At 37.0% G+C, this 12,745-nt stretch overlaps 1 protein-coding gene across 3 annotated transcripts in view; it reads left to right on the forward strand.

The window, feature by feature from the left end:
• CPED1 (cadherin like and PC-esterase domain containing 1) overlaps positions 1–12,487 on the forward strand; it is a 300,014-nt gene extending 287,527 nt beyond the window's left edge. For all 3 annotated transcript variants that reach the window (XM_029233388.1, XM_029233389.1, XM_029233387.1), the window contains one exon: positions 12,032–12,487. In XM_029233388.1, coding sequence (XP_029089221.1) covers positions 12,032–12,271 — 240 coding nt within the window. In that variant the 3' untranslated portion in view covers positions 12,272–12,487. The remainder of the gene's footprint in view (positions 1–12,031) is intronic.
• Positions 12,488–12,745: the final 258 nt, after the last annotated feature.

Here is a 12,745-nt window from a genome sequence, read left to right on the forward strand (position 1 = left end):
ATTCTTTTACTTAATTGTCCAATATTTATCTTTTGAGTCCAGTTCTTGAGCTAAACAAGAGTAATGCAAAAATAAGTAAGTCACATTTTCTACCTTTAACACATTGTAGTCAGAGAGTCAGGCATAAAAATCCATACTATGAAACAATACGTTAAAGAGATATAATAAGGTATTGTAATAATACCAAGAAGGGGCACCTAATCCAATCTGAGGATTGAGTGAATCTCTCCTTGAAAACTACCCAAGTTTCTTATTAAAGGATGAGTTTGTCCTAGTCGAGTAGTAAGGTAATAGCAGAAGGAACCATTCCAACCCCTAAGACAATGTGAACCAAAGTAGCTTTGAAATAACCTGATGTCCTCAGGAAATCACAAGCAATTCTGTATATTGTAGAACATCAGTTATAAAAGGGGACTGGGAAAAGTAGGCTAGGGCCAGATCATGGTAAGAGCTTAGACTTTATCCTCTAAGTGATGGGGAGTCAATGAAAGGTTTTGGAGAGAAGTGAGATGATCCCATCTTTGTTTCCAGTAGGTAAGTCTGAGAACCATGAGGAGGGAAGATTTGTAAAGGACTCAGCCAGGGATAGAAGTTAGGAGAATTTTTCAGAAGTCAGGTAAGAGATGATAAAGGGCTCACCCAAACCTGGACAGAGACAGCAATCATAAGAGAGAAGCAGACAAATAGAAGCCCTATTAAATATGTATCTGTAGATCTTATGAGTGGCATGAGGTGTAGGAAGAATCAAAGATGATTCCTAACTTGGGTGACGGATTAGAGAACTGAACCGGCAATTGAGACATGGAGTAACTGAGAAGGTACAGGCTTAGGGAAAAGATGAATTCCGTTTTGAACATATTGTGTTTGAGATGCCTGTGGGACATCCAGGATGCCTGCCTGCCTCCTAACAGGCAGTTGGAGATACACATCTGAAGCTTGAGGGACAGGGTGGGGCTGGAGATTAAAAAGTTGGAAGTCCTCAGAAAATAGATAATAGTCGAAATGATGAAAATAGATCATCCAAAGAAAGTGAGAAGAGTAAGAAGAGTTGAGGAAGGAACCCTTGGAAACACCAATATTTAAGCCAAGTTGGGAGAAATAGGAGCATTTGCATTTAGAGAATAAACTGTTAGAGGAAAGCTCTAGTAGAGTGGAGTGCCATGGAAAACCAAAAAGTGAAAATGTGTAAGGAGAGATTGAAACAGGGTTAATGTTGTCTAGTGTAATAGATAACTCTATTAAGACAGGGATTTTAAAATAGTCATTGATTTTTGGCATTGATAAGGTCCTTTCTTACCATATTAAGAGTAGTTTCAGTAAAATATTGGGAGTAAACTACAATAGAATGAAGAGGAATAAGAAGTGAGAAAAGGTAAAACCTTTCAACAAGTAACAATAAGAAAGAGGGGAAGATATTGGATTTAGAAGAGAAAGTGATCTAGGGGCAGTTTATAGGAGGAACAACTTTGGCATGTTTATGGGCAGAGGGGGAATAGTTAATACTAAGGGGTAGAGTGAGTATACAGGAGCGGGTAGGACTGGTAGAGGAAGGCTGCTGACAATGTGGGAGAGGACCAGGTCAAGGACACTGGTAAATAGTTGGTAGGATGCTGGTAAATGAACAAGATGAGATGGAAGGTCTTCTTCCCTGTCATTCATTTGCCCTAGACTATTACAATATCTTCCTCTTGGAACCTTCACTTTGAACTACTTGAGTTCATCTTTCCTGCCCCCACCAGGTGTAATGTTTCTACACTGCAAATGGAATGGTGTCACCTGAAATCTTTCAATGACTCTGTAACTAAAGAAGAGTCACAGAAGCTTTCTCTACCTACCATTCCTACACCCCATTTTTTGGAAGATAATTCTAAACAGTCCTTTCTGTGTAAAATAATTCACGTTCATTCCATTTGCAAGTGAATTCTAGCCTTTTCTAGTGGCCGATTAGATTCAAGATCGGTGCCTTGAATCTAATTCAAGATTAGATCTTGAATCTATCTATCAGGATAGATTCAAGATCTAATCTTGAATTAGATTTAAGATCGGTGAGAATGAACTCATTAGCCATAATGGAGCCCAACCTTTCCTGAGATGGATTGGTACAAAATCCTCTTCCAAAGGGACCATCCTCTATGGAATGGTGGATACCCAATAACATCAGGGTATCTCTCTTAAGAAGGACAGTTATAATGGAGGATGAACAAAGAAAAGTGTCAGTCACTCTACATTGCACTGGTACTATATCCCCAGGAGGCAGCTGTCCAGCCCAACCTCTGCAGTACTGGAACATGGAATGTCAGTATGCCTTAGAAAGAGATGCTGACACATCACTATTTTATCTCATATTCTGTGCAATGAACGCTCATTTCTGGAGGTTTCACTACCAACCTTTAAGTGCCAAGCTGAGATGGACTTTGAACTGCTTTGATTAGCATTTTTCCTACTTTAGGTTTTAGCATTCTAGCCTGGTGAAAACAGGATCTGCGGTTTGGGAAATATTGTATCCCCCTCCACTTTAAGGATTCTTAAATAGTATTAGTATATTAAATGATCCCAAAGCCCTTACAGCAAAGAAACGGTTTAGCTTAGTTTGACCCAGTTTTTCCCAAAATGTTGGCCAGAGAACCACTTTTCTTTTTTTAATAACAGCTATTAACACCTCAGTAAACACACTTTGGGAAAACTAGCATAGACAATAAGGTCTAAAATCACGTTTGGAGTACAGATTAAATGTGGCAGATTGACCACAAGCATATATCTTCTCTTCCACTTGAAACTCCACGAAAAAGACTTTAAAGACATAAATCTTCACCACCACCACCACCCAAAAAAAAGACAGAATAAGAAGTAACTCATAACAGACAGAATTCATTTTAAGAAGTTTGACTTAGCCTGCAAAGGAATTACAATGTAAAGTGCCTAACAAGGACCTACTGTATAGCACAGGGAACTATACTCAATATCTTATAATAACCTATAATGTAAAAGAATCTAAAAAAGAATAGATAGATATATATATGCACAACTGACTCACTTTGCTGTACACCTGAAACTAACACAACACTGTAAATCAACTATATTTCAATAAAAACTAAAAAATATATTAAAAATTGGTTCCTAGCTTTAAAGAATAAAAGTTCATATTTTCCCTAAAAAAGTAAAGTGCTTAGAGAGGAGAAACACCAATTATAGGAGGGGCACCCTTGACCCACGGATCGTCTGAATGGCTCAGACCTGAAGGAGCCACGTGCTGAGGAAGGCAGGGCTACAGCACACGTCAGAAAACAACTGGTTCAAAGTCTGTGTGCAAAACTGGTGGACCCTGAGTCCCTTACCCCAACCCATGCAGTCAAGAACCTACAACCATACATATGATTTCTTTTAAAGTTGAACAGCAGAGAGTCTAGACTCAGAAACACAGGGAAAGCAAAGAGCAAACTAATCTAGAAGCTAAAATCAGAAAGCCAAAAGCAAAATTGGCTGCTGAAAAGTAGAGCCCCCCAAACTTCTCCCCAAGCCCCCCACATACCAGCAGTCAGTCAGGCATGTGCCTCCTCAGACAGGATGCTGGAGAGCTCTTCTGACAAGAAATGCAATAGCCTAGTAGATCTCTTTTAAAAAGGCCAGGGTAGTGCTGGGCAAATTCCTACAGTGATTCCAGCAGTGAGAAATGTTGGTCCACACAAATTGTTTCCTAAATAACATTTTAGTGCCATATATATATATATATATATATGTTTTTTTGTTTTTTTTTTTTGTCCGCTCTGTGCAGCTTGCAGGATCTCAGTTCCCCTACCAGGGATTGAACCTGTGCCACGGCAGTGAAAAACTCAGAATCCTAACCACTAGGCCACAAGGGAACTCCCATTAGTGCCATATTCTTAAATATAAATTCTAAGTTCAGGAGAGATGGATGGAAACAAACACCTGTGAGTTAAGATCAAAATAGATTCCAAGACACAACATGTCCATCTAAATAGAGCAGGGAAGTAACATAGCTTGAAATCGATTAGACTAACAAAGGTTATTCAAATAGTATCAAGAATCCAGTTACATGAATACTCACCCACTTAGGAAACTGAGTTTAAGACAGGGAGTTAGTCTCTGGGGAACTGCGTAGAAGTATAAGATAGAACCAACAGTTTAACATGAAATAGGTAAACTACTGATCTGTAGTTCCCTCTAATGAATATTCCCACTTCAGAGCAGAATTTGTTCCCAAAGTCAGGAACTGAGCTCTGACTGGGGACAGGAATGAAAAAGCCTCAGCTGTCAGGTAAAAAGGGTTGAAGATTTGGAGGTAGGATGGGAGACAGAGACATTGCATATCTGGAAACACCAAAAACAAAATGAAAAAAAAATCCTCATTCCTAAAGAAAACTTTAGTCTTGCCCTCTAATCCTCAGCATCTTTGACCCATTGAGAAGTTGGACTCCCTTCACTCAAAACATAGCTTGTTTCATGTGGCCATAATTAAATATTGGGGGTAGGGGGGTAGATGAAAGAATTCCTTATTATCTGTAAAAATTGCATGATTTCCTGAAATGAAATATAAGGACTGGCTTCTAGCTATTGTTTGTCACTTTATTTTTATTCTATTTCTGTGAATTCTTAAACTACTTTTGCAGCTGGTCATAACTTTTGTGACTGGATCTTGGATTGAATGCAGAATGACAATACCAAATAAAAAGTACTTCAATAGTATACATTCATCTTAAAAGATTGTGTTAGCAGGTTTTGCCTGGTCAAGCTCATGTTTTCTAACCTTAAAAAACCATTACCCTCATTCCTCAGACCCTACCCATGATTGTGAAACACATTTGTAATCAGAGCATTCCCCCCTAATCTGGTCTAGAGATTTTGGAACACTTACACCACTGAAAATTGTTTTCTATTTTGTTCTGTGGATCTGGAACCACATCAGAAGTTCCTTGGGTGTTATTCAAGTCAAGATCAGTTTTAGAAAAGGTATTTGCTTGTAATCTGCCTGACGCTTTTCCAATTCACCAAGCTTTCCCTTTTTATATTGGCTTTTTGAAAATTCATAGTAGACCAGACACTATAAAACTCTTTGAGGAAAACACAGGAAGAACACTCTTTGACATAAATCACAGCAAGATCTTTTTTGACCCACCTCCTAGAGTAATGGAAATAAAAACAAAAATAAACAATGGGACCTAGTGAAACTTAAAAGCTTTTTCACAGCAAAGGAAACTATTAACAAGACGAAAAGACAACACTCAGAATGGGAGAAAATATTTGCAAACGAATCAACGGACAAAGGATTAATCTCCAAAATATATAAACAGCTCATGCAGCTCAATATTAAAAAAACAAACAACCCAGTCAAAAAATGGGCAGAAGATCTAAATAGACATTTCTCCAAAGAAGACATACAGATGGCCAAGAAGTACATGAAAACCTTCTCAACATCACTAATTATTAGAGAAATGCAAATCAAAACTACAATGAGGTATCCCCTCACACCAGTCAGAATGGGCATCATCAGAAAATCTACAAACAACAAATGCTGGAGAGGGTGTGTAGAAAACGGAACCCTCTTGCACTGTTGGTGGGAATGTAAATTGAGTGGGGGGAGGTGGTGGTGTGATGAATTGGGAGATTGGGATTGACATGTATACACTGATATGTATAAAATAGATAACTAATAAGAACCTGCTGTATAAAAAAAATAAAATTTAATTAAAAAAAAAGATACAGCCACTATGGAGAACAGTATGGAGGTTCCTTAAAAAACTAAAAATAGAATTACCATATGATCCAGCAATCCCACTACTGGGCATACACCCAGAGAAAATCATAATTCAAAAAGACACATGCACCCCAATGTTCATTGCAGCACTATTTACAATAGCCAGGACATGGAAGCAACCTAAATGCCCATTGACAGATGAATGGATAAAGAAGATGTGGTACACATATACAAGGCAATATTACTCAGCCATAAAAAGGAATGAAATTGAGTCATTTGTAGAGACGTGGATGGATCTAGGGACTGTCATACAGAGTGTAGTAAGCCAGAAAGAGAAAAACAAATATTGTATATTCACGCATATATGTGGAATCTAGAAAAATGGTACAGATGAACCGGTTTGCAGGGCAGAAATAGAGACACAGATGTAGAGAACAAACGTATGGACACAAAGGGGGCAAAGCAGCGGGGGTGGGGGGGGTGGGGGGGATGAATTGGGAGATTGGGACTGACATGTATACACTAATAAGTATAAAATAGATAACTAATAAGAACCTGCTGTATAAAAATAAATTAAATTTTTAAAAAAGGAAATTCATAGTTATTTTAGATGCAGCAATTAATTGACATGGTAACACATTCATTCTGATGACTATTTATGTGAAATCAATTTTGAGTGTTGAAGTTACATGAATTTAATAGTAAAAGTTGCCATGTACTTTTGTCCTGTAATTTATAACACTTTTTCATTTGTTTGGGAAGTCTTACAATAGCCATTGACCCAAACCAGTCAAGTTGAATTATGGGCATTTGTATGCCTTCTAAAATGTCTGTGTGCCCAAGTCCTTAATTATATAGAGATGTGGAAAGATATACAATCATAAAGTGGGAGACTTCTTAGCATATAAGAAGCCTAAGAGAAAGCAAAAGTTACTTCTACACACCAAAGCACAGATTTTTTTGTTGGACTGAGTCACAGAAAAATGTGATCATCTACATAACCTATAATATCTTATCCCCATTGCAGCCCTTGATTCCAGCTCCAAAATTACTCTCCAAGTTTCCATATATACTATAATAAAAATCTATTACTGTTTTGAAACACTATAATCCTTACTTAAAAGTCTATTCCTATTTGTAACTTAATCTAAATTTGAACATTGCTGTGAGAAAAAAATAATTTTTATTATTACACTTATACTTGTGATTAGGGAACAATGCTGACCTAACAGGTTATCACACTTTATGGAGACCAATTGTCCTTCACTCTCTCTTCCTAATTTTAAGTATAATTTGACACAGCAAAGTCACAAAAAGAAAATAATGACAACAAAACTAAAGACAAGGAGTTACTTTGGATTATTTTAAAGTGGCAAAAAAAGAACAATAAAACTCCAGCTAACACTCATGTTTCAAGTAATGTAAACATTTCCCCAATCACATGGGTGTTATTAACCATATGTAGTAGTTCCTTTTTCCTCTAGATAGATGCGTCTCTTTCTCAGTTGTTGAGTCGTATGCACCCAGATTTAGAGAAGTTTTTGGAAGCATCAAGATGTTAGTATTTGTCTCTGATTGAGGTGACCACCGTACACAAACATCTAGAGTCCTTTGTCTCTGGTTCAAGACCTAAATCTTTCACCATTGTTTTCTAATAGCTCATTTTTGTTGTTTACTACTATTATGCCCCAGAGATAAACCTAACATTTGTATTGCTAACACCTCTCTTTCAAAGCCACATTCCAGTTGCCATTGTAGTTGGAATTTAGTAACCCCAAATGGTCCTCTGATTTTGGAAGGACTCACATGGGCACATTTCTACACATGAGATCAAAGAAAAGAAACAGTTCTCTCTTTACTGTACAGGTATCAAACATCCTTCACTTGCATAACATTTCCAAGACTTAAAAATGTAGCTAATTCCTCTTCCTCCACTTTAGAGTCAGTAAGAGTAGGTAAAATACAGTAATATTTTGAAACTCAGAGATAGCAGTTTGCCGGCAATATCAGACACCAAATTTTACAAATAAGTTCAAAGAAATAATAGCTGTGTGAACAAGTTATCATGGCCACCATAAATTAGCACTGTCTCCTTAATGTACTTACTAAGGAACTATTCATTATACGGAAACAACATGGTGCCTGACCTTGGGGATCTAGTCTCAGACAAGTGTCTTTGAAGTCATTTCATTCTTGTTCTTACTTCAAGTGTCTTAGACATGTGTCTTTATATAGTCCCCTTGAGGGTAGGGACTATATCTGAATTACTCCATGTGTTTCCTAACACAGAGAACTCTGAAGATTGAAAGATGGATATTATATGGCAAAAATAAATCATAAATTTTAATTTTGAAAGATACAGCATCACTTTGTCTCTCTTCTACTGCTTTTCTATTATAAAAGGATTACATGAATTCTTGCTAATGCTAAACATTTTTACATAAGTATATACAATAAAAACAAAAATACTTTTGTTTTTACACTACACACACCCCCTCAATTTTCACTCCCTTCTTCATTGGAGACCCTATTAGCAGTTCGGCACTTAGCTCCATTTTAAACACACACTCTTGATTTTAATCCTGTGTAATTAAAACTATTAGGCTAGGCTTCCCTGGTGGCGCAGTGGTTGGGAGTCCGCCTGCCGATGCGGGGGGCCCGGGTTCGTGCCCCGGTCCGGGAGGGCCCCGCATGCCGCAGAGCGGCTGGGCCCGTGAGTCATGGCCGCTGGGCCTGCGCGTCCGGAGACTGTGCTCCGCGGCAGAGAGGCCGCGGCAGTGGGAGGCCCGCGTACCGCAAAAAAAAAAAAAAAAAAACTCTTAGGCTGTCAACATTTATGGTCACTGGATTTATATGACATTGGGTGCTATTTAGAACTACCTTATTTCTCCATGAAAATTTTTAGGGAACGGGCAGTTTATAAAATACATTTTAACCTGCAGTGTGAAAATTTCTGTTTTTTTCTATCTCAGTATTGAATTCTGCTTATACTTGCTTATACAGACAACAAATTGAGTCCATGGTAGGTTGATGGTAGACTCAAGTCCTGTTGATGAATGAATATCTGGTATTGAAAGTATCCTCTCATCGCTGCTTTTTTTTCTTTCCAAATGGTCTTGGCTATTTTCCTACATTTATTCTTTAAGATCTGTTTTAGAATTCCTTTGTCACATACCCCCAAATCCTGCTGTGATTAAAATTGGAATAGCTCTTTAATTAACTTGGGACGATTTGACATGTTATGTCTTTCCATTTATTCATGTTTTCTTTTATGTCTCATTAAATTTTTGACACATTCTTCACCTGTGTCCTATAGATTATCATTGAACTTGATGAAGTTGTTTTAATATTGTAATGAAATCTTTTCTCTAATATATTTCTTATTATTGATATAATATAGAAAGCTATATAATTTTTAAATATTAACTTTAAAATATCTCCTTATTTTACTGTAGATTTCTTTGAGTTTTCAGGGCAAACAATCATATAGCTACAAATAATTCTTTGGTAATTTCCTGTGACAAAATATTTCATAATATTGAAGCTTAACATTCCTGAAATAAATTGTATGTGCTAGTAATACAGCCCATAATACTGCTAGATTTTTAAAATGCTCCTAGATTCCATTTACAATAACATTTTGGGAGGATTTTTTATGTCTGTGTTTTGACAAATCAAAATTGAAATCATTCTTTCTCTGTAGATTTGTCAGCTTTTAGGATTCATCAGGGTGATACTGGCTTAACAAAGGAATTGGGAAACTCATTATCTTTGATTATTTCCTGAAAAATAGTTTTCAAAGGAAACCAACTGACTTAGGTATTGTTGGGCCAATCCCTGGCATGGCTGTGTAGGGGTCAATCTCATATAGCATAATAGAAGTGTTCCCTGTAGGAGACATTAGGCTGGTCCTCAGAAGCTGGCGGAGACACCATCATTCCATCTTCCTTTCTCAGAGATCATCTTAGTGATTTAAAAATAGAAGTATATCATCAACCTTCCCACTGTGATCTGGCAAAATACTGACACTACTCCCGAGTGGAAGCTACATGCTTCAGCAAATACACTGGAAATAGGTATTTTTTGTATATCCCTTTTATGAGTCACTTTCAAGATTACTGTAAGCATTTAAACTAGCATTATCCAACACTGGTAATGCAACATTAAATGCAACCCTGAAATCACACAAAACATTAAAATTTTTAAGGAATATGACCTTTTTGCATTGGGATGAACCTTTCTATATTTTTCATGTAATTAGCATGCAGATCATCAGGCAATTGAAAAAGCCAGAACTTAAGATAACATTATATAAACAAAATTAACCTTATTTTGGCTTCAGAACATCGGAATAATATTTTTTCAGGGTTGACTGTAATATTTATGCTTCAGTGTTTCCTTAAGTAAACTTCCTTAAGAATGTTCACTTATCTTGCTATAGGTGAATACAAACCTCCTCCAAAATGGACAAAACCTTCAGGAAAACATTGGTGCACCTCCCCAGCCTATCATATTTAAAGTTATTGTACAACCAAACAGATGTAGAAGGAGCGGTGCATAATAGAAACTCACAACGTTGGGACCTGGAATATTAATCAGTGGTTAACTGCAGACTGAGCTGTAAATTACGATCCATAGGGATTCCTCACCACAACCCGCTGATTTCACTGAACGTCTTAAGAGTTACTTCATCTGAGGGCCTGATCATGAAAAGCCAAACCTCCCATAGTTACAAAAAAACAATTCATTTATTTGGGGTTAGCAGGGTATATTGTCTTTAAAAGGCATTCCTGTTATATTTGTCTTCAAAATGGGAATAGCTTCAATGTTTTTACGATTACAAAGTAATGCACATTCATTGCAGTAAAATTAAAAAGTCAAGACCAAAAATTTACAAAGAATACATTTTAAATTGCCTATAATTCGTCCACCTAAAGATCACTGCTCTTAACCTTTCGGCGTAGACTGTTATAGAATTTCTATTCAAACAACTCTTCTAAAATGGTTCCCTCTAACTTACAACATAACTAAAAATACCTACCTTCGAAATAGATCGCATGCTGCTTTTTTCAAATATTCTATATTGTTGGAACTGTTTTCATTGCATTCTTTTATATGGGATCAAAAAATATGTACCTAAATCATTACATAGCCCTCAAAAGAATTTTAAAAATCCATATGTGCTAGTTTGCTTTCATTAGTCATCAGTAATAAATAATGTGTCCATAGTGACTGAAAATGTCTTACAGTTGCATTAATTTGATGAAATTAAAGATTTGCTATTAATTTGTAAACACACCCAAAAAATTTTTGCCAGTATTTTCACTTTTCCCTACTTCTCAGCCCTCCCCTCCCCCAGTCTCTCTGGGTCCCCACCTCGTTTTCTCTGACTTTTGTTGCTAACTCCCTGAGATATATTAGCCCAGTGATTAAAGCTGACAATTATAGGATTTCACCAGAGCAAAGTTTTACATACTGTACAAATAGACAATAAATATGGCCTCTTTGTTTTCATGTGTGTGTGTTAATATTCATAAAATGTCCATGAAGAGAATCCCGAAGAAACTATAATATATGTTGCTTCTGGGGAGGCTGTTGAGTGATTGAAAGTGAGGAGAAGAGATGGGAAGGAAACTTTTATTATATACTCTTTTATGCTTTATAAATGCTTATACTGCCTATTCAAAACAATTTTAAGGTAAAACTATACATATGTACAAACATTTATAAAGTTATTAGCTTAATAGAGCATAGGCTGCTCCTTCGGATTCCATGACTTACTAAGTGCCCAGAGAAATGAAACTACTAACTGTAACAGCGTCAGCTTATGGGTGTGCAATGCAAAACTATTTTCTCTTTTCTCTGAAAATAGTTGTAGCTATCATTCTATAAAAGGATGCCATGACAGGCTTAGAGTACCATGTTTGAATCAGTGGCTCAGCAAAGGCATGTTAGTATCCTCTGTATGTTAGCATCTGGCCTAAACACACACACACACACACACACACACACACACACACAGCAGTGAGGCAGAGACACTATCTGAGACTACTCCTTAGTTGCATTAAAGACAGCTGCCCTGAGGTAAGAAAAGGGGCAGAAATTCTAATTTCAACCTTGGTCCTTTTTGAAAGATAAGTTACATTGGTTCTTGGTCATGTCAATCATATTCATGTCCTTTGGGCAACATCTGTAACATCTATGTGCTAGAGATGTTTTCTTCAAGTTTGTGAGTTAATTATCCTGCTCTTTGCGGGTCTCAAATGTCCTTGATTTTACCTCACTATTTTTTTTTTTTTTTTTGCTCTTTATTTGCAGGTAGTGAAATCAAAATTATCCAAAGAATATCACTTTCTTAAAATGAAACGATCAAGAAATCATGTTGTGGGAAAATATTTCAGCAATCAAAGCAAAGTACAACAACGACAACAGGACTCTGTAACAAATGTTCAATCACCGTATCATGTCAGAGGTCCAGTTAATCAGGTTTGCTCTGAAATCCTTCTCAGCAGGATGTGTGCCAGTGAAAGAACTGTGCAGACTCTGCAGAAGGACTGAACTTGGAATAGGATTCAAGTCACTCACCCGGACGATGGTTTAGCAGCCAAATCCTGTGCATGATGTGTATTTTGGTTCCACCGCCCATGCTGAGGCACACCGGCACACAAAAACACACCAATGCACACGTAGCTAGAAAAGTCCTAACACTTTCTTTTTCTACAGCTTTATAAAGTTAGGATGTGCACATGGAAATCAGCTGGTTTCAAGATGAAAGACAGAACTAGAAAATGGTGACCTGAAGTATAATCATAAACTAGATCCACTGTGGTGGCCTGGGTATTGCATTGTGATAATAAAGAGAAATATAGACATTTGAAACATGGGGGAAAAAGATAATGCTCTTGAGTATTGCCTTATCATCTTTATCGTTACCTTAGTATTGGAAAGGGGAAAAAGGAATTACATTACACCTGCAAGTGGGGATTACGCTTGTGCCCTTTACCAGGAGAAAACATGGCTTTGATGAGGCTT

The sequence above is a fragment of the Monodon monoceros genome, unplaced genomic scaffold (assembly GCF_005190385.1).
Source record: "Monodon monoceros isolate NGI ecotype Baffin Bay Population unplaced genomic scaffold, NGI_Narwhal_1 Super_Scaffold_2, whole genome shotgun sequence".
NCBI lineage: Eukaryota > Metazoa > Chordata > Mammalia > Artiodactyla > Monodontidae > Monodon > Monodon monoceros.